The sequence below is a fragment of the Ctenocephalides felis genome, unplaced genomic scaffold, assembly GCF_003426905.1.
Source record: "Ctenocephalides felis isolate EL2017-DRISC unplaced genomic scaffold, ASM342690v1 CF-g0.4_SCAFFOLD_01886, whole genome shotgun sequence".
In the NCBI taxonomy this organism is placed as follows: domain Eukaryota; kingdom Metazoa; phylum Arthropoda; class Insecta; order Siphonaptera; family Pulicidae; genus Ctenocephalides; species Ctenocephalides felis.
In genome coordinates, this window is record NW_020538040.1 from 147,955,131 (window position 1) to 147,977,815 (window position 22,685).

At 28.1% G+C, this 22,685-nt stretch overlaps 4 protein-coding genes across 4 annotated transcripts; 1 reads left to right on the plus strand and 3 right to left on the minus strand.

Moving 5' to 3' along the window:
* Positions 1-14: 14 nt before the first annotated feature.
* On the minus strand, positions 15-2,160 carry LOC113377136 (26S proteasome non-ATPase regulatory subunit 6). The gene is made up of 7 exons (XM_026617345.1): positions 1,914-2,160; positions 1,675-1,826; positions 1,371-1,570; positions 824-1,043; positions 645-753; positions 392-560; positions 15-222 (listed from the first exon to the last, which is right to left on the minus strand). The coding sequence occupies exons 1-7, from the start codon at positions 2,056-2,058 to the stop codon at positions 48-50; spliced, it is 1,170 nt and encodes a 389-aa protein (XP_026473130.1). The 5' UTR covers positions 2,059-2,160; the 3' UTR covers positions 15-47.
* Positions 2,161-3,499: 1,339 nt separating this feature from the next.
* Positions 3,500-12,412, minus strand: LOC113377208 (RNA exonuclease 1 homolog). The gene is made up of 15 exons (XM_026617438.1): positions 12,230-12,412; positions 11,954-12,160; positions 10,781-11,794; positions 10,530-10,687; positions 10,338-10,472; positions 10,057-10,273; positions 9,672-9,778; positions 9,451-9,588; positions 9,215-9,317; positions 9,050-9,083; positions 8,466-8,503; positions 8,026-8,277; positions 4,364-4,661; positions 3,819-4,078; positions 3,500-3,726 (listed from the first exon to the last, which is right to left on the minus strand). The coding sequence occupies exons 1-15, from the start codon at positions 12,333-12,335 to the stop codon at positions 3,641-3,643; spliced, it is 3,153 nt and encodes a 1,050-aa protein (XP_026473223.1). The 5' UTR covers positions 12,336-12,412; the 3' UTR covers positions 3,500-3,640.
* Positions 12,413-12,655: 243 nt separating this feature from the next.
* Positions 12,656-14,481, plus strand: LOC113376048 (isochorismatase domain-containing protein 1-like). Its single transcript, XM_026615978.1, has 4 exons — positions 12,656-12,790; positions 12,857-13,069; positions 14,064-14,180; positions 14,258-14,481. Exons 1-4 carry the CDS (start codon positions 12,656-12,658, stop codon positions 14,402-14,404), a joined length of 612 nt encoding a protein of 203 aa, XP_026471763.1. The 3' UTR covers positions 14,405-14,481.
* A 265-nt stretch (positions 14,482-14,746) lies between these two features.
* LOC113376049 (ganglioside GM2 activator-like) lies at positions 14,747-18,270 on the minus strand. Its single transcript, XM_026615979.1, has 4 exons — positions 18,190-18,270; positions 17,263-17,421; positions 16,421-16,594; positions 14,747-14,896 (listed from the first exon to the last, which is right to left on the minus strand). Exons 1-4 carry the CDS (start codon positions 18,268-18,270, stop codon positions 14,747-14,749), a joined length of 564 nt encoding a protein of 187 aa, XP_026471764.1.
* Between the last annotated feature and the right edge of the window lie 4,415 nt (positions 18,271-22,685).

A 22,685-nucleotide genomic window follows, 5' to 3' on the forward strand; every position in this document is an offset into this window, starting at 1 on the left:
AAAATATCAATACATTACTTAGTTTCTTAACAAATGCAGAAATAATTTCAAATATTGATAACTCGTGATAGCTTCTGAACCCGGTTTAATAATAGATCTCCTTGTTTTATAATAGCTTGGTATTGAGAATTTTTGGTATCAGGTCTGTTTGTTTCAACAATACCACCAACTCTATCTACTTTACAATGAAGTCTGCCAGCTGCAATGAATCTTGACAATTCCCTAAATAGTAAAATTTATTATGATGAATACAGATAATGGTCAAAAAAGACAATTTAATATACTAATTTTTACTTTACAAATGGAACATAGAAAATAATGTGTATATAAATCTATTTAATTCAAAATATGAGTTTTACTACAAATTTAAAATGATTGATAAATTACTTACTGATCAATGAAGTCAATACTGACACCAAATTGTTCAGACATGTATTCTAAAGTTAATGAACGATATGATTCCAAAAGCTGGGAATATGCAAGGATTCTCATTTCTCGTACGTAATACTGATAGTGTGGATGTACAAGGAAATCACAACGAAGTAAACCTTCAACATGGACTGAAAATATATAAAGTGAATAAATATAAATAAAATGCTTTTATCTATTCTTGTAAATGTAATTTTATAACAAATTTCTCTTACTTAGATTCTTAAAAAATTCTCCATAATGACAATCATAGAGAGAAAATAAATAATCTCTCACATCTAGATTAGAGTGTAGTACTTCCAAAATTTCAGACCCTTTTATAATCTAAAAAAAAAAAGACTATATGTATTAAAAATGATCAATAATTTGATACAGTGAATTATTTAACATTTACCTTATCACGTAACTCATTACGAGGCAAGCTAATCATAGAGACATATACTGTATACCTAACAAAAGTATTGTAATCCATTAATTCATAGGATGTAAAAGTGCTCACTGTATCCAGAAAGAATGTAGCTGCACTTTTAAAATCACGAATTGCAATGCTGTATACACCTTGATATACTTTAAGCCTGTTACGTCTGTCCCAATCACCACCTTCTTCTATCAAACTATATACAAAAAACTATATTATTACTCATGTACCACAGACAGTGCTATGTTATGAAAATCTCATTTCCAAGTATAAAATAGTAAATTTGTTTCTTTCATATTACATTATTTCTCACTTGTAATCATATTATCATTGACAATTACTTATCAGGCAGCACAAAAATATATCAATGTATCTCTTTCGATACTATCAAATGACAAATAACATGAATACCATCGAAATCAACATTTTTTTTATGCTTGATTTAACAAATAGTGCCAATTTTCTACTTGAGATAGTGCAAGTGTATTGTTATAGCGTTAAATAATATATTATTTATAATTACCTTTTAGCTTTTTCTATATTGCGTGTGATTAGATCATGGTCTAGGTAAAACAAGCCAATTCTAATGTTGTGAAAAACAATATCTAAGCGATGACCAAGAGAAACAGTTTTGTCATAGGTTTGTCTGAAAGCAGCAATTGCTCCTGCTTTATCTCCTATTCTGCATAAATATTCTGATTTTTTTAAATTGGCTTCTCGAACCTAAATTAAAATACATTTATAGTAAAAATAAGCAACATTAGATTAAAATTGCACAACACAAGAAAAACTTGAGCAGAAAATCTTGTAGGAGGAAGAATATCTACCTCCATCTCTCCCAAATTTTTTTCAGCATCTTCAATAGTTTCATCAAGTTTGACTAATGCTGCTGCATTATTGGCTTTCATTGTTGACAACAAATTTTCATCAACAGTCCAACCTAAATCTTTACAAACTTCAGCATACCACGGTGCCATATCTGCAAAAAATTGTAAAATATGAGTATTCAAAAAAATAATATGGTTCAAAAACATTTTAGTTAAAAGACATTTTTCATATTTCTTACTTTCAGTTTTTATTGCACTGATGAGTTTTTCTTGTATAGTTTTGTCATCTTTATAATCTGGCAAACTAAGTAAAAATTTCCATTGCGCTAATTCTAAATTTGGATTCTTCTCCAAACCTTCCTCTTCTCTATTTTCAAGAGGCATTTTCACAACAAGTCTAACGTATCTAAATGAATATAAATTAGTATTTCGGTAAAATGAATTAGCAACTTTGCTCACGAAACCTCAAAGATTTTGTAAACGACAACTCACTTTCGACGACAGTGAAGTTTGGCAATTGATTTCAAGCGTCAGTGTTGGCATTATTGCTTCACTTCAACATCTTAGATCTTACATACCCGCTACTTTCAAATATGCATTTGATTGACTTTCTCCTCGGCAATACATATGAGAATATAGTATATTTATGCTAACTGCAACCATTTTGTATTTACTTTTCAAAGGACAATCAACGTATGCCGTGCATTGCGTCTCATGGGGTTGATTGAAAATAATTATAATTAATATGATTTTCAAAATTATCTACCTAAAATTTATTTATTTATACAAATCAATTATTGTTTAATTATTTATAACGGCTTATAATGTAATATTCTATATAATTTATGTTAAGATGCCTGTGCTTAACTCTAAAATATCATCTTATCACTATAAAAGATGCATACAGAATAAAAATATGAGAATCTAATTCATGCAATACACTGTTAATAATGAAAAGTGCTTTAATACCTTTTGGAAATTTTAGTCTGTTCATCAAATATAAATAAAATATTTTAGTAATTAAATAACTTCATTATTTTCCATCACAATAAAACCTTAAAATGGCAATAAAAAGTAGAAATTTGAATGTAGAATATTCTACATTCTACAATTACAATTATATCTACAATATTTATTAAACACAAGAAGTATTAGAAAACTTTGACCATAGTGCACCAAAAATTAAAAACACTTTTATTTTCCTGTTATATTAACTTATGTTCGTAGCCAATATATATCTTACAAAATAAAAATATCTCAGAAATCCTAATTTCTTACAATATTATACTCGAACAATTGAGAACCAAATGTGAAAGTAAAAGCAGTAAGTTTTCAATTATAGTAAACGATTTATTTAGTTATGAAATGTTAACATTATTAATTTTACTAATTACTCTATTGTTTTAAATTAAATACATACTATATGTAATATTTTACAATGCTTTTGTGAAATGTTGTATATAATTATACATAATTGAAAATGTTTTCACAATGATTATGTGAAATGTTGTAAATAATTATTCATAATTGAAAATGTTTCAGTATCTATAACCACAAACACATTACATATATACCTATATACATAACCATGCATTCACAAAATATTCAATTACAAATATATATCGCAGACTTAATAATTACAATGATTCCCATAACACTGTAACTGGCAATGTCTGTAAAGTGAACTGATGTTATTGCTTTATCTATTAATAATTAATACTCGAAACTTTTTATACCAAACCAGAAAATATTAATTCATTTTTAATCAGTTACTTATGTATAAGATAAATTTTACTTTATTTATCTATTCTAAATAAATCTCTGACAGTTTACAGTTTGGATAGAAAAGATAATATAACTTTCAATTTGAGTAGAAACATTATAAATTTAATTAGTTTATGGGTCTCCACATATTAAAATACATATAAAATTTGCTGTTTCATTGCTTAATTCAAAAGATTCAATATCATTGAGTTTTAAATGATTCTTTAACTTTCCATATAACCAGCTCCATACTGATTCGTGCATCTTCTGCACTGTCGTGACCATAGCCTGAGAATTAAATAATTTCATATGTTCATAATGAGCATTCATAAATTTCATTGTTATACATATATACATATATACATGCAATAAAAAAATACCTGATTCTTGGATTATTTTCTGTAAATACTCTGTGGCTAACGTTTTCAGTGCACGTTTGAAAGGTAAACCAGCCTTATGAGGAAATAATATACTCGTGTCAACAACAAATTTATGAACAATTTTTAATGCTTTGAGATCAGATTCTAAAGAATGTCCAACCAAGATAGTCGTATCAGAAAACATATTCAGAAGAACTGCCTGAACCTGAAAAATGGTTGTTGTGACGTCTTTTAACATTTCTGCTGTAATGCCAGAAAACCTGAAATAAATATATAAAAATAAATTATAAGATAATATAATGCATTTTAAAATAAAACAAAGTTGATTAAACATATGCATTTGAGGACCTTATAAAATTCTACAAAACAAAATAATTATTGATGATTAACTGTGATTTATGGATATAAATATTATTATTTCTTGCATATATCAAACAATAACTTGAAAAAGTATAAGATTTTATAAGTAATAGAGATTTGTTTTTGAATCATAGTTATAGAAAAAAAAATACTTAAGATTCCTTGAAAAGAGTGTAATAACTTACGTTGTGGCATAGTCAAGGATGGAATTCTCTGGTTTAACAAATCTGTCATAAACAACATCTAAGTCATCATTTACAACCGTTATTCTAGCCAGTTCTATTCCCTTTGTCGTATACACCATTTCACAATCCAAAGCATATATACTGTCGTTTGCTGAATGACCAGGCGGTTTCTTAAGCGTTTGCACAAATCCAGTACGAAGACCTTCTCCAGGACCTATAATCCCCTCAATAACATGGTCACCTGAAGAGCAACCTATTGATCCTAACTCCAAACCGCAGCATCCATATATAGATCGGCCTGTATTACATGCAATGTAATTAAGATATACCATATATATATATATATATATATATATATATATATATATATATATATATACCATATATATATATATATATATATATATATATATATATATATATATTTGAAATATTTTTTGCAGCCCAATCACCAAATTCAAAAAAAGATTAAATAGAAAAATTATTTATTCCATTAAACGTTTCGACACAGAAAATTATATACAACCAAACCAGAAAAAACAAAATTTAATAATGTAAAATTTATTGAACACTAAAATTGTGTTAAAGAATAATATATTAATACATTAATAAACGAAGAAATAAAGGAGCACATATTGCCCTCCTATATTGTATGCGTTCAATAGCGGTGCATTATGAACACTGATCAAGGTTACGCAGCACGTGTGGTGAATAAGTGGGAGCGGGGTGTGAGAAACAAAAAAGGAATGAGAAACAGAGAAGAGAGATATGACAAACGAAAGATTCTAAAACTGTAAAGAATTACTTTTCATGAAATTTATAATGACTTTGTAACTGTCATGTAAGGGATGAGAGGAATTACGTTTGTTGACACAAGAAGCATTAAGGGATATAAATAACGACTCAACTATCTTTCTAAGGCCACAATTTTTCTCAATGTATAGGATAATAGGGTTTGACATGTTAAAAGTGTGATTGAAGTTAATTATATGTTCTGAAAGCATAGTTTTGGATTGATTTGGGTTTCTAGAATTATATATATGTTGACTAACCCTCTTATGTATATACTGGAAACTATCCCCAATGCAACAACTATTGCAATTATTGCAGTCCAACCTGTAAACCGAATCAGTAACCCTATCAGCGGAAATTTAGAAAAAGTTTTTCTTCTCTTAAATCAAAAACTCCTGCTGATAGGGTTACTCATTCAGTTTATAGGTTATATATATATATATATATATATATATATATATATATATATATATATACAGGGCCGGTCCTGGGGTCCTCAGCGTCCGCATGCAAGATTTGTTCTAGCGCCCCCCCCCCCAATAATTTTAACTGTTTTAACAGTTTTTCATTAAAATTATATAAACATTTACGTTAAGTTTTTTTAATTAATTTTTATTATTCTGGATTTAGTACACAAAAATTAGATATAATCTAAAAGCGCATAAAATACATCGATTTTAAATTTATTTAGAAAATCAGATTGAGAGTATCAGAATCAGTATCAAACGAAGAAAAAAATTAATAAGTACATTACACAATAAGCAGAACAATAATTCACAAATTTTATATGCATTTTGTGTCTCATAGTTAAGTTGGATTATGTATTATAATCTATTAAGTATTCTAGATTTTTTTTAAAAAAATATAAATAATATATTATAAATTTTATTTCCGAACCTCGTTTTGGCGCCCCCTAAGGCGTGCGCCCGCATTTTTTGCATGCATTGCATTCAAGGTAGGACCGGCCCTGTATATATATATATATATATATATATATATATATATATATATATATATATACAGGGTGGCTGATATGTTATGCAACAAAGTAAAAAACTATAATTTTGTCATTTTCATTTTAAATTTCATTGTTCAAAAGCAAAAATGTCAGAAATAACATCAAATTTCAGAAGCAGTTTAGATTTGTTGTAGTTGGCCATCTTTGGCACGAATTATGGCCTTCAAAAGGTAGAAAAAACCACAAAACGCTGCATGAAAGTGGCTCCGGGGTATTTTGGCCCAATGCCGGCGAGGCGCTTTCTTTGGATGATCGACACTTTGGTATAATTTAGTGCAAACCTTACTCTCCAAAATGTCCAGGGCACAAAAGTCCAACGAATTTAGATCCAGAGATTTTGGTGGCTATTGTGCGATGGAAATGAAGCGAGAAACCTCTTTTTTTAAGCCATTTTTGGTTGACGCGTGCTGAGTTTGGTGGTGTTGAGTCCTGTTGGAATGTCCATGGTCTGCGGCCGAAATTTTTGTCTACCCAGGGCTTCAATACTGCCCTTAAGACATTTTCCCGAAAATTTCGGCAATTATTTTGATCCCACGGTCGATGAATACGAGCGGAATGTCACTATCGGCCGTTACGGTGGTTCAAACCATTACCGTCGGCGGCGCTTGAGTTCTGGTGGCCAATCGAAGGTGTAAATTTTTAGCTGACCTTTTTGACAAGTAAACCCTATCATTTTGGTTGTTCACAAACTGCTCGATTTGGAATGACAAATATAAAGCAATCACAATATCACGTTTGACTTCCATCACAAATAACTCTTTTTCTGAATGCAATAGATACAAATGCTTTTGTTCGCTTGTAAACAACTAAATAAGCAATCACTGGAATAAATCTGTCATCTGCCTGGTGAGCGGTTTAGAAATGATAGCGGTCTGAATTTGGTTGCAATACATATCAGCCACCTTGTATATATATATATATATATATATATATATATATATATATATTATGTATATATAAGTATATATGTATGTATTATATTCATAATTTTTTTTAAGCAGTAATATACAACACATGAATGATGATTTTTTTTCGTCATAACTAACAATTAGTGCTATCCATCGCAATCCGTTTTTTGCAAGATATCCTCATCCTCTGAGCAGTTTTCTGTACTACTTCCAGATCCGTGCATTATTTTTTGCAAATGAAAATATATTTGCAATTACTTGCTTTTAGCAAAATGATATTTATATCTCTAATACATGCAAAGTTATCTTTATTAAATTTTTATGCTCATTTTGATTGAATGATCTTTGTTGAAGAAATATGTGATATAGTGTTCAGATAATTCTATTTTTTTTTCTTCAATAAAACATAAAATATTAAATTACTTATCTTTTGCACTGGTTTCGTCTAGCTATTGTATGACAATTTTACTAATTTTAAATTAGGTAAAGTTTGATTTTCATATGTTTTACTATATTTCTTATTTTATTAGGATTTTGCTCAATTCTCAAACTGTGCAAATAGCAAACCCGTGCTTTAAAAGAACCGTGTTATGAGGGGAATGGTCTCCATTCCTAAACCGTGTTAGAGTGAATAAGTTATAGAAGTACTGTGTTAAGTGGGGGTTACCTGTATTACTAAAAATAATTTCTCTTTCTGATTTGGTCTTAAATTGCATATTTTTTTTGCATAAACCAAGAAAGAAGTTGAATGATGGAAAATTGTTAACACTAGCACTAAAATTAGTTATGTGGGGTTTACATGTAGTACTAAAAATAATTTCTCTTTCTGATATAGTATTAAATTGCACTTTTTTTTTACATACAACCAAGAAAGAAGTTGGATGATGGAGAATTGTTAACACTAGTGCTAAAATTAGTATGATAAATTTCAATATCTAAATTACCTCTAGTTTTATAACACCTCCTAGGATGGTAGATGCAAGCTTCTCTTACTAATGGAATTCCATCATCATCTACAGAATATTCTTTAGGACAGCGTGAACATTGTCTGATCTTTCTATCTTCTGGTACTAACTTAGCTTTATCATTGTTAATTCGAGCTATACCAATAGTGGATGTTGGCATTGGATAAGAGTTTGTTTCTAAATCTTCTTCTGTCAATATCCATTTTTTAATCAAGTTGTATCTATGGGCCTCTGCAATATTTTTTCTCATAACAATCAAGTATAATTTTTTTGTTACATTAGCTGATAAAATTGACTAACTACTGATTATGTTTAGTTATATATAAAAAATCAAAAGCTTATTCAATAATAATGCTTTTAAATTATGCAGTACATCTGAACTAATTTAGTATTTTTATCCCACAAGTAAGTTAACTTACTTGATAATTTTTCATATTGCAGTGGAATAGTTAAAGATCTGAAAAAAATCAAAAAAAAAAAAAAATTAGACAAATATTTAGAAACGTACGCCACAGACGTAACTGTATTCATGTGCAACTTAATGAATGCGCAACCAAGCGTATTTTCACAGTGCCCACAGACGGCTCAAGTTTATGTTCAAGTATTTGCGCAAGCATATCACAAATGTCAACTGAGAAACGTCAAAACGTAACCTAAAAATATATCTTTTTTATTAATTTATATATTCGCAGCATTAGAAGAGAATTCTAAGTGTTCAGAGAGCTAATTTAATAACTTTTAATTGTCGATAACTTCATAAACTTGTATTATGAATTCGCTACAAAGTAAAATAAAAACGGGACATGTGCTGCCACACGCGGCCAACGAATGAACTTGCCGACTTGAATTAAAATAATCGAAAAGTGCTCATGCCTGCTCGTTTGCACCAGTCTGTCAAGTTTGCGCAAAAAACATCCCACAGACGCTACAGAATACATGTGCAAGTCGCAGGTTGCACAGTTATACAGTTACGCAGTGGCCGGCTTAATTGTAGGTTACTCACCCTGATGACATGCCATTAGTTGAATTTTGCAATTCTGCAGAAAAAAATAAGAATTACTGCATATTAATAAACTGAATCTAAATATTAAATTACTTTATCTATAAACATAAGCACTTTATGTTTACAGAATATAATGAAATATTAAGGGTTTACTTTATTTTTTACCTTTTGTGGCTTTCCTAATTTTTAATATAGTTGCCAAGCAGGAATTTTTATACACCTTGATATTCATACATTTTTTAACAACAGCTAATTCTTCTTCTTGTCCCTGTTAATGCAATAATACATGATCAACACAATATGAAATATTTTAATATAAACAGAATAAAAAACTTAAGTTAAGTTATGTAAAATAACCTAATTATGATCATTAGACTTTTCTTCTAATTTAACATATTTACCATTTTATGTGCTTTTTCAACATCATTTTTGTGCATTTCTAAGCAAGCTTCAGTGATATAATTCAGATATGCAAGTCTTACATTAGATGGTATTTTAGAGTTATTTGTTCCCAGAAGGTTTGTTGCATCCAGTTTTTTCTGATAAAAAATAATAAATGAATAAAAAATAATCTATGAATATCTATAAACAAAAGTATGTATTTTTTATCAAATAATCTCACTAGAACATTTTCCTTGGGAACATGAGCTGTCCTTACAGTACCCTTTTTTAAAGTTTGCATTGTAGATGAATCTGAATTTTGGGACTTTGGGGTATGAGCTATTCTTACTGTAAAGGAATTCTTCTCTATTAACAACTTCAATATTTGAATAATTACTATTAATAATAGCTACTGACAAGAAAAAAATATACTAATGAAAATATAATCTGAGAATATTCTAAAATATATATAGTTAATTTAAATACTAATTTTTTTGAATGGTGTAGGGTTATTGAAGATTACTAGATTGATATATAAATGATAATACAAAAATGATGATTTACATAAATATCAATTGTTTTTATTTCATACGAAAAATCTGCCACTCTCAATTCTATAAAAATACCTGGGATGGGTTTAGACAATGTCGGCCTGTCATTTACTATGCTTGCAAAACTTGACTTGATATTTGTAATTGAATAATTTGATTTTGAGGATGCAGAAGTTGTTGAAATTGGAATAGGTTTTGTTGAATTTGTTAATTCTTCTAGACGTTTTTCACATTCTTCAAACTCTTTTTGTTTTTGTGACTCCAATATCTTTTTGTATCTTTCTACAAAGGACTATAACAAAAATAAACTTTTATGAATTAAGGTATTTTAAACTGCCTAATTGTGTATTACATACCGTTGCAGGAGTGAACTTTTTAACAAGTTTTGCAGCTGGTCTTATTATTGTATTTGCTAAACTATGAGCAATACGCTTCTTAGTTGTAACTGCAACTTCTGGTATTTCAACATTACTAGATTTCTTTTCCTTATCCTAAAACAAATTTGATCTTAAATTGATATAGATATAATTAAGAATTTATGTACATACATTAATACAGTCCTTAAGTGAATTTTGAAAATTGTTCTCTAAGCTATTGTTATATTCCTCTGATATTTTTAGGCACTCCAAAACTATAGGATCTTTTAAATCAGTACTATTTACCGGATGATCTAGTTCTTCATCATCGCTTTCAAATAAACTGTATCCTATAATAAATTATATATGTATTACACTAACTTATGAGTAATGAGAATTGACATTTACAATTTTCAAAAATTCTTGAATATAGTAACAATAACCTTTGCCAACCAAATTGGCCTTTGGAGATGAATTTTTTTCAACAATCTCGTTTGTTTTTCTGCTCCTACTTGATTTATCACCATAGCTGCTATCTTTATTCTTGATTTTATTTTCACTAGAACTTTTACTATGAGATTTAGATTTACTGTCATGCTTAGATTTACTTTGGTGTGAATCTTTTTTATCACAGTTTTTATTTGATTTAGATTCATCTTTCTTTATTTTTGTAGAAGATGCTGATTTTGATTTATGAGAATGTGATGATTTATGGTGATGACTGGAACTTTTACTTGAAGTTGATTTGCTTGAAGAAGATTTACTTTTGCTTTTATTGTCTTTATCATGTTTCGATTTTGAACCTTTTTCATGTTTTTCTTTATTTGATCTCTCACTTTGATGTGATTTGGACTCATCAGATTTGCAATCATTTCCATTTAATATCTCATCAATAATGTTAAATTCAGCTTCAAGATTATCAAAATTAATATCTAGTTTAGGTTTTTTAATACTAAGTTGCTTTTCATCGGACAAATTACTTATTTCATTTAAAATACTAGTAGAAGATCTTTTCTGTGACTTTTCTGGGCTAGGTTGATATTCTATCGAGCTACTAGAGGTACCATGTGGTTCGTAAATATTACTATTTTTATTAGAATTATGATGTAATGAAGGCTTATATGTATGAGTTTTATCATTATCAACATCTTGTTGTAAAACATTTGTATTCAAGGGCTCATAAGTATTTTCATTCTTTTTCACTTGGGCACTAGAAGAAGGCTTGTAATCCGTTTTATCAATTGTCTTATCTTCTTGATTAGATGCACTTCTAGGTTCATATTTATTTTCATTTAGATTAAGTTTTTTACTTGAAGTTGGTGTATAAGAAACAACATTATTTTTATCTTCAGAGCTTTTGCATACAGAAGGTATGTAATGCAATAATTTTGGTGAAGATTTTCTCTTAACAAGTTCTGTAGATTTTTTATCATCTGATATTACGCTGGGTACATAATCTACAAAATGTATAATTTCATATTTTATTATTTATTAGGAAAAACATCATATATATAAATAGGCCTAAAAATATGCATGCATTCAACCTATAAACAAATTTGATTATATAGAAAATTAGGTATATCATTATAAATTAGAAACTTGCACTATTTATTTACCATGTAAACCCAACTTGTCCGTTTTCAGCTTTGATATAGGAGTTGGATTATATTTACAATCCTTAGGCTTTTCAGGCTGAGACAATACGGGCTGTAATTCTGCACCTTGGAACGCGCCGCTTTTAATTTGCCGCAAAACATTGTGATATTGTTTGGATAACAAAGCTTCTTTTATAACAGGATCATTCAAATGTTCAATAAGATTATCTAGAAATGATTTAGAAGATTGATGAAAACTCTCATTTTAAATTCTACTTTTTGAATCACAGTTTTTACCATTTTTAGTGTGCAAAAAATGACAATAGGGTCTTTGACAGTTCACTGAAGAATCTTTATAATGCGGGCATATAGTGTGCTTGAATAATCCAGAAGACGGTAACATACTTGTTTCGAGTACATTTAAATAATTTATTTTGATATATTAAATTAAAAAAATTAATTGTGAATAAATGGAAAATGGGAACGGTTGTCAACTAAAGTTTCATTCTAACCTATCATTTCAAAGACAACAGTTAAGTTATAAACAATTACAAACGATTTCATGCGCCAGGTGACTAAACATCAGAAAACCAAATAAGATATGTCAAATGTGACAGTTTGACTTCGGAATTTTGTTAACATTTATTATTAAATGTGTTTTTATGTTCATTAAAATAGTTATATAATATATCTAATATTTTTTGTACTCAAAAATATTTAAAAATGGCAAAAATTGCAAGATCTTTTAGAGGCTTTTTAGAACCATCAAAAACTGTTTTTATTTTATGTGATATTCAAGAAAAATTTCGGCCTGTAATGAAGCACTTTGATCAAGCGATTCAAACTTCTAACAAGCTAGTAATATTAATTATTGTGATCTAAGTAATAAATTAATACTTACTACGTTTGTTTATTCTATTTTAGATAAAGTCTGCTCAAGCATTAAAAATTCCCTTGTTATGCACTGAGCAAAATCCAAGTGCTTTGGGAAATACAGCTTCTGGAATTGATATAAGCTATGCTTCTGCAGTTATTCCAAAAACGTCTTTTAGCATGTGTTGCGTTCCAGAACTAAAACAGAAATTAAATGAACTGGGCGAAGAAAAAATTGACACAATTGTAATATTTGGGCTAGAAGTTAGTATAAATTCACAAAAATATACTTTAATTCACATAAATAATAAGGATTTAATTTATTGATTTAACAGTAATATAAACTAATAACTATGACATTACATGCATATTGTCATATTTTAAAATGAATACGATGATACTATTACATTTTATACACACACATTCATAATCGGCATCATCAATTTTCTCATACGATCCAAAAATTTTATCAAGAAGGAAGAATGTTATTACATTTTATACTTTTTTGCCATTTAGATACAATGACAGATAGACATGGATTTGTATATAAGTTGGAAAGTTTAAATTGTTAAGTAAAAGTTTTAATATTTTAATTTTGCTGCCGTAATATGTAATTTGGTTTGAAATACTTTATACCTGTACATAAGTATGTCTTGCAAAAAACACAAGCAATATATATATATATATATATATATATATATATTTTTAAATTATATATTTTAAATTATATATAAGTTAAATTTTTATAATTTTGATGTTGAGATATGTTAGATTCAGTCTTCAGGGCAATACATCAATTAAAAACTTGTATGACTTTTAAAACATTTTTATTGTTTCCATATGTTTTGACCCATTGTTTTGTGTTATCTTCAGTGGACTCTAATTTGAAAGCACAGATAGAAATTATTAATTAAAACTAATTTATGACAGTGATATGGTATAAAAACTTACATGTAATTGTAGTAAGTATGTAATTGTAATAATTAGGATTACTACTACTAATGTAAGTTTTTATACTGTCACTGTCTTATAAATTAATTTTAATTAATAATTTCTATCTGTGCTTTCAAACTAGAGTCCACTGAAGATGACACAAAACCATGTGATGAAACGTATGGAAACAATGAAAATGTTTTAAAAGTCATACAAGTTTTTAATTGATGTATTGCCTTGAAGACTGAAACTCATATATATATATATATATATATATATATATATATATATATATATATATGTTTTTTTTACTACAAATCATTAGGCACATATTTGTGTTGAACAATCTGTTATGGATTTTACTGAAGAAGGGTATCATGTTCATGTGGTTGCAGACGCAACTATATCCAGATCCCAAGAAGATCGAATGCTGGCTTTAAAGGTTAATTTCATAATTAATTTCAATAGTTTTTTTTTTAACTAAATCCAATTAACCAGTTGCTTTATGCTCAATTACAGAGAATGCAGAACATGGGGGCCATAATTACTACCAGTGAAAATGTTATATTTAAATTGGTTAAAGATGCTAGCAAACCTGAATTTAAATCAATATTGGGCCTTGTTAAGGTTGTAAGCCCTGAAACTGGATTAGTATCCAAAATTTAAGTTGAGAAGTAATTTGTGAAAAACATGTTCAACTTTTTTTTTCAGCACATCTAAAGTTTATATTAATATATTTTATACAGCGTTACATTTATTAAAAAATATATAATTATAAAAAAATGATTTTGTATTACTTATTGTCTAATACTTACATTTTAAATGTGATCATTTTGCCTGAAATATTACCTAGTACTGCCTCTGTATATCATACTTACCACACTTACCTCAATAATACAAATTGATAACCATTTGAGCTGTTGGTAGAAAGACTCATGAAAAGTTTTATTGAAGCTGAAAGAAAAAATATGCAAGCAAAAAATACTGAATAAAACTATTCAAATAAAGTTAAGAACCTTTTAATTGAAATTTCATTGTATAACAAGCCAATTCTAGACCATCATGTGACGCAGTTACTCGAGCGCGATACAAACCGGAAAAAGCGTTCTTCATATTTCCTTCTAAATTAAATCCAGGCTGTGCTAGTGTATATGTACCCTGTTAATAAATTAAATAATTATAACATTAATTAATAATTTAATAACGTCGAACTATTGCATTATTTTAATACAAATGCATGGTTGCTTCAACTGTAGGATATAAAAGCGTTCACAATTGACCTAATCGTTTGCAGTCGACTTGTACAAGTAACAAAAAAGAATGCACAGTTATATCGATTGTTAATTGGTAATAAAAATGGTGATTTCGACGTTTTTTCTTTTAAATGTTGAAGATATCTCAATAATTTATCTTCATTTAATAAATATTTTTATTAAAAGACTATTGATTATTTTAGAGCCATGCATATTATTTTCAAAATTAATAAATAATCGAAAACAATTTTGTTAAAAATATTGCTAATAAAATATTGCAGTAATATTCTGATTAACGTTGCTTCATTTAGCTCTATTTCGATTGAGCGCTTTTTTTCCGGGATAAAACCCGGAAAAATTGCACATATAAAATATGGGTTAATGTAAAAGAAATAGTGGAATAAGCAAAGTAAATGGCTTAGATGAAATAAATGTCGAAGAAATAGTTGAAAAAAAAAAACAGCATCGCAGCTAGTCTTTCTAACAATGGTCTGAGCAAGAAGAAAAAAAAATGGTAATAGCTTCGATTGATTTTGGAGAAGAGCAAATAAAACTTTCCGAACGCAGAAGGCGTTTATGACAAAAAGGCATAAAATTTGAATAAACTGAGCGATCCAACTGAATTTTATCAGTTTTAGTTATCAAAATACTCAGTTGATAAGTTTAATAATCTTCTGAAAACTAAACATCATCTAAAGCGCTTATTTACTTGTTAAGATATCCCGTTTAGATATATCTAAAATTAGTCATTGCCAAACCAACCTAATCCGAAACTAATTATACTATAATTGAATTGGGACATTTAAAGATTCAAGATTTTGATATATTATTATTGCGCTTTTCATTAATTCATAAATTTTTGAGTTACGAAGCATTCTGAAATTACACTGACTTGCCCAGTAAATTTACTGAGAAAAACTCTGGAAAATTTTACAGCTTTGCCATAGATTTGTATAGTACTATGTATTTTCTCTCGAAAACTATTGTATTTTCAAATTTTAATTTCAATCTCTTTTTTTTGCTAAAAATGCTCTTAAAATTTCTGAAGTAAGTATGTACTGTTTTTGCACATCGGGAAATATTTGCACATTTAGAAAATGGGAGGGATGGACAACCCTCGATAACAGTAAATAGTATTTTGAAGTGAAAAGAGCAGTATTTTTCAATTAGCTTTTTTATAATTTCAATAAATTCTAACTTCAAAAATTATGACAAAAACTTTCATTGGCTGAAAAAAATGATCAAGAAACTAAAGAAAATTCTTAAGGTTTGCAAAACCTTATCACTTAAAGGTGTGAAAAATTGATGTTGACCGATTTAATAAAAATGGGTCAAACCGTTTTGGAGGAGTACAGCAACTAACATTGTGACATTGAATTTTTATATAATAGAAGGTATATATAATTTGTAATAGATTTGGATAGTTTACTTGTTCAATAGGACATCTGCACGGAACACCATTTTTCTCAAATCTCGGAGGACATTGTACGTTTTCCGGTTTTCCAAAATTGCAGACATCAGCATAATGGCATGACCCGACGCCATCCACACATGGGACGTGCACCCAAACACCAAAGACATTGCGTTGCATTGATACGAAAACCTGATTAAATTAATTATAATTAATTGATAATAAATATTCATGATCTTTTCTAATATATATTCAGATTTAAAAATAGCGAAAATAAGTAAAAATATAAATACTTCATTAGCTCTTTTTTAACCAGTAATCTGTGATTAACAGTATTCTTGTCATCATACATAAATAAACATGCTCGTCATGGAGAAGTGGCAGAACTTTGTGTCTTGACGAGCATTTGACCGTTAAATTGCAATTTTGAAGAAAAAAGATAAAACAAATATATTTAGCGCCACATATAACTCATTGTATTCAAGCAAAACTTAATCAAAACCCCCCGTATTTCCTATGTAGGCAGAAACGTTAGAAAATTTAAAGCATTCATCAGCAATAAATGATTTAATAAAGCAGTTTGGCAAAAATAGTGTATACTGAATTTGAATTCTTTGTAGAAAATTAGGATAAGTGAAGGTAGATAATTATTATGAACAATTTTTTTTAATTTCATGTTTTTTAAAATTTGTGATAAATTTTCCCCTCCGAAAGGCCCCCAAACAAATTTTTATTAGGCGCCGCCAAAGCCAGTATTATTAATTATGTATAAAAACATTTAATAATTAGAATAGTCTATTACTAAAAAGGAGGTATAAAATGAATCAATTAAAATGTAATCTATTGATAAAAATACTTACTTCAATCGGTGATTGTAAAGATATAGACGTTTTCATTGTACCCCATACTTGTGTGTATCCTTCATCATCTACATCCATTCCTACGTCTTCAAACTCAACAGGATCTCTTGATTCTTCGTCACATTTATCAATAATTAATTTCTTTAATGTAAGATTTTTCTAAAAAAATCAGATATATAAAAATAAGTAGAAGAATCATCGAAATTGCTCATTGTAGCTTCTCTTGTATTCAAGCTAAAAATGATCAAAGCCTCCCATATTTTCTATGTAGGCAGAAACGTTAGAAAATTTAAACTCAATCCTTTGTATCGCAATTTTTTAATATCTTCCAGTACAGTTTTCTTGTAACATGGATATAAACAATATATAGGTTTTTTGACCATTTCACTGCATGGCAATTTGATAATAATCTAGAGCAACTATTTATCAAGCAATGTGAATTTTTATAAAGTATATTACGTTGAAATGATTACATTTTAATTAAAATTTAAATTCTGCATATCCATATGTGAAAATATAAATTTTATCTCCTAATCATCTACTGTTAGTTAAAGTGATGTCCTATAGTTATTGATATAAACAGTACTAAATTTTAAACAAAGTTCTGTATCCATAGACCTTATACTATAATGTATTATAATGGTTATGCCTTTATCATCTCTATCAATTCTATCTATCACCGTAAAGTTGCTAAAAATCTAAGAAATTCATTTTATCAGTTTACTACGCAATGAATAATAAACTAAAGCAAGCGCAGTTCAACTAACATGCTTCTTGATGCCATATTTTTTTAAAACAATTAAACGAGTCAAAAATTCAACATATGTTGAAAGACAAATAATATTTAAGTTACGATAAAAAATATGAATTAGTAAATTATTTGTACATATGTTATTGACTGCATTCATTCTATACTAAATACCTCACCCTTGAAAATAAAAATCCAAATGAGTAAGACACTGTAATCAAACACAAAATACATAAAATAAATAAAATTCTACTGGCCATTATTATGAACTTAATTTAAAAAAACAATTGAAGCAACATTTATTATTAAACTATATTATCAAGTAATCATAATTTTGTTTTCAACACTTCCATCAACTCTTATTGTTAAATAGTACAGAACATGTTATCATTATGGCAAACGATTGCATTCATCAAACTTGTACAAATATTGCTATCTCGAAAAATGGACACACTAATCTATATTTAAATTAAGTTTTATTAACCCATGACCCCATGAGCAGTTATATGACTCATTTTCATATTTGACTGAACTATTTAATAAAGATTTTTCATATATATGAATAGCCAACTATAAAAGTTATATATTTGTAAATTACATTGCAATTGATTAATATTTAATGATAAATACTTATCGGTGCAAAAGCAATCTAAGCCTTGGAATTCCTTTTAGAATAAATAATGGAGCTTAATGAGTTTTTGTTTATATAATAATAACACTAGTAAGTTATTTATCAAAATTTTTGCTCGCTTAATTAAATAGACTAGGAATTCATTAGAGAAATTCAAATAACAATGCCAATACAGTATCTTCAATTAAACATATACTAAAATTGATTATTAACAATATGGTTGTGATTTTATTTTTTTCTGAATCTACATTTGAGATTTCATTAATCAAATTATTCGCAAATGATTGTATGAATTCCAACAAAAGCCATTGTATTTTATAATCATAACAACCGCTTTCATAAAATTATAAACATATTTATCTTTAATATTTGCAAATATTTACGAACTAAATATTTATGAATTATGTTAACATATATTGCATATTAAAAAGAAATTTTTATACAAATTTATAAAAAAATTATTGCGAGATAGTCTTCTGAAAATCTTAAATTGTTATTATAATGAAAAAAATTAGATAAAATTGAACTCATATAATAATAGTTAATAAATTAATATAACATTTGATTGAAATTGAAAGTGTTATTATATTCTTTAGTCACGAGTCACTAATTATTGGTGTTATGCAATTAAATAATAAAATATTACAAAATAAGTAATAATATTATACTTTTTATGCTTCTCACAAAATAGGTATTCTCTATTTTTACTTTTATAACCAAATTGGAAAGAACATTGCATTTGAGATTGCATTTTTAAAATTGTAAGAATTTATATTCACTATAGAATATAAATTACATTAGATATATTATTACATTATTAAGTATTTTGTTATGCTATCATAATATAATTTATTAATAAATTTATTTTTAAATAATATTTCATAATACATAATATACTTCCCGAAGAAAAAGTTTATGTTGTGTTGTTTATGAAGTTTCAAGTCATTCTGAATCATTTGACACCAAAATTGGAAAAACGTGTGGGTGTAGGTGAGCTAAATTTTGACCTTTGATCGTTTTTCGAAAACGGCTCTTAATTTCAAAAATTTAAAAGTCATTAGATGGACCGGTTGAATGATTTCTTTAAAATTTACAGAAAAGTGTACAAATTTTCGTCCATTCAATGAACATCCTAAAATATTATAGACCTACGACAATTGGCTTAATTATAAAAATTTATTAAAATTTGGAATGATGAGCTTCCAGGGCATATACCGTATTTATTTTACTAAATCTTATTTAATGCACCATAATTAACACAATAGATAATTATATAAGTATGACTGAAAATCGCATTGATTTCTTTTTAGTAAAAGCGAAAACTTTAATTTTTGAAATGAACAGTTAAAACGTTTATTTAAATAATGACCAAATCTTATTTTTTATTAATTAAGTCGATTTTTTACTCGTATGGGGAAGTTCAGGCAATTTGTTTTAAGACAAAATGATACTTATAACTAGTTAGTGCCATGGTTTCCAATCAGTGGATCGCGCCTCCTCAGGATGGCGCAAGGCTGTTCCCAGAACTGCAGTTGTTTTCAATATACTATTATCAAATATAAATTAAAAATGTTGAAATGATATGAAATATTAATAATTAAATAATTATTTATTATGTATATTTTTACATAATATTGATGCGTATTATTTCGTAGCCTTCCCGTAGGGTAAATTATAGTAATCGCAAAAAAATCAAAAATAAAAAGTTTTGCATATCTTTACGTTTCAAAGGTTTCTGAACATTTTGGCATACTTTAGAAAAAATTGATGCATGTGTGTGTGTGTCAGTGTGTATGGATACAGATTTTCGTCGACGATTTCGTGAACACGGATTAACGAATTTAAAAAATTAAAAAGCATTCGATTTGTATTGACGGGGAGAAATGATGATTAGTTTTTAGCAAAGGAAGGTCCAGCCGTTTCGAAGATACGGAGCAAAAAGTGCCAAAAATGGTAATTCAGTTTTAGAGATAACAGAGCGTCTGATTTGAATGAATCAAAAATCAAATATTTTATTGTATTAATGAAATGAAGAACTGATTTTTTTTTTGGGAAGGCAGGTCTAGCGGTTTCGGGGATCCAATAAAAAAATGTAATATGCCGGTCAAAAATGATCATTAGATATATACACATCAAATTATCAGATATAGAAGTAGCTGAATATACTTACTGTATAGTGTGCTACGTAAAATCAAACAAAACAGAAATAGAATAAAAAATATAAGAAAATAAAAAAAAACAAAAAAATATACTAAATTATCAGATATTTATAAAGATTTTGATAAAAAGAACAAAATTTGATCACATTTTTATCAATTTTTTTAAAAAGTCATTTTATTCAAAATTTTAAAAAATCTCAAAAATTTAATTATTTCGAAGTTTTAACAAAATTTTGAATCTTCTTTAGAAAAGGAATACTTTTCTGTCGGTACAGAAAGTTCCAGCAATTTGCCTTAAGGCACGATGCCGTGCCCACTTGGTTTTGAAAATAAATTGTTCAAAAAAATGAGGAGGGCTTAACCAATTTTTTAAAAGAACGAGGGCGCGGTACAAAATGGTTGGAAGCCACTGAGTGACTATATTCACAACAAAAATCGTTCAACTGGTCTAAAACGTGCTCGTGAGAAAATCGATATCAAAATTATTTTTATATCAAATAGTTATAGTTTCATGTATTTATTATATATGTGTGTAGTAAAATATTTTTATCTTTATTATCGAATAACTTGAATAGTTTTATTAACTTCCCGAAGGAGTAGTTTATGTTTTCATCAAAAAATCCGACTCGCTAATTTTATGTTTTCTCGACGTTTCAAACCATTTTGAATCGAATGAGACCAAATTTGAAAAAGTACGTGTGTGTGTGTGTGAACAGATTTTTTGCCGTAAATCGACGTTTTCTCCAAAACGGATGGACCGATTTCAAAAATTTAAAAGCCGATCGATGTATCTCGATGAGGACTAGCGTTTCTGAGTTTTGTGCGACGATCGGCCGGGCCGTTTCTTTGTAAATTGCAGAAAAGTGAAAATTTTTTCGTCTACGTTTTAGCCCGCAATTCTGAATCGATTTTAAAATTCAAAAACCACTCGATAGATATTGGTTCGCTGATTAGTTTTTGGTAAAGATCAGCCGGGCCGTTTTCTTGTAATAAAGTTAAAAAAAAATTTCACGACTTTTATGATTTTTATTTGACGGTAGATACCATGGTCTGTCTTGTAGATCATACTAAAATATTACGGCCCTACGACAAACCGTTTAATTTTGAAAATTCTTCAAAGTTTGCAAAAATTAGTATAGTTTCTTTGGCATTTGTTAAAATTAGACCTTTGATCGACGTTTTCTCAAAAACGCCTGAACCGATTTCAGAAATTTAAAAGTCATTTGATGTATCTCAATGAGGATTATCGTTTGTCAATTTTGTGAGACGATCTGCGGAGCCGTTTCTTTGTAATTTAAAAAAAAGTGTTAAACTTTTTGTCCACATTTAACCTCAAACTACCGAACCGATTTTATAAAATCAAAAACTGTTCGAAAGATATTAGTTGGGAATGATACTGATTAGTTTTAGGTAAAAATCTACCGAGCCGTTGAAGCCGATTTTTCATGGAACTTTTTTTTGGCGATATATATCATGGTCTTATAGAACTTACTGAAACATTGCGGCCTTACGACAAGTAATTTAATTTTAAAAAATCATCAGTTTGAGAAAATGAGTAGTTTTCTTAAGGTTTGTTAAAATTAAAATTAGACAATTTACTTGGTATAACGATAGAGTACTTGGTCTTATTGAATGTACTAAACAATTAAAGTCCTATGGAAACCGGTTCAATTATAAAAATGATTGATTTTTGAAAATTTGCTTTTAGAAAATACTCCAAGTTAACGAGTTTGTTCGTTTTCAATTATGTGTTATAAATCCACTCTGAATACTTTTAATCACTCATAAATTAATGGTTTTTATTGATTAGGTCGATTATTTACACATATCGGGAAGTTCATGTAACTTGTTACTATTACATTGGTGTATCGCGCAAATTTGAAAT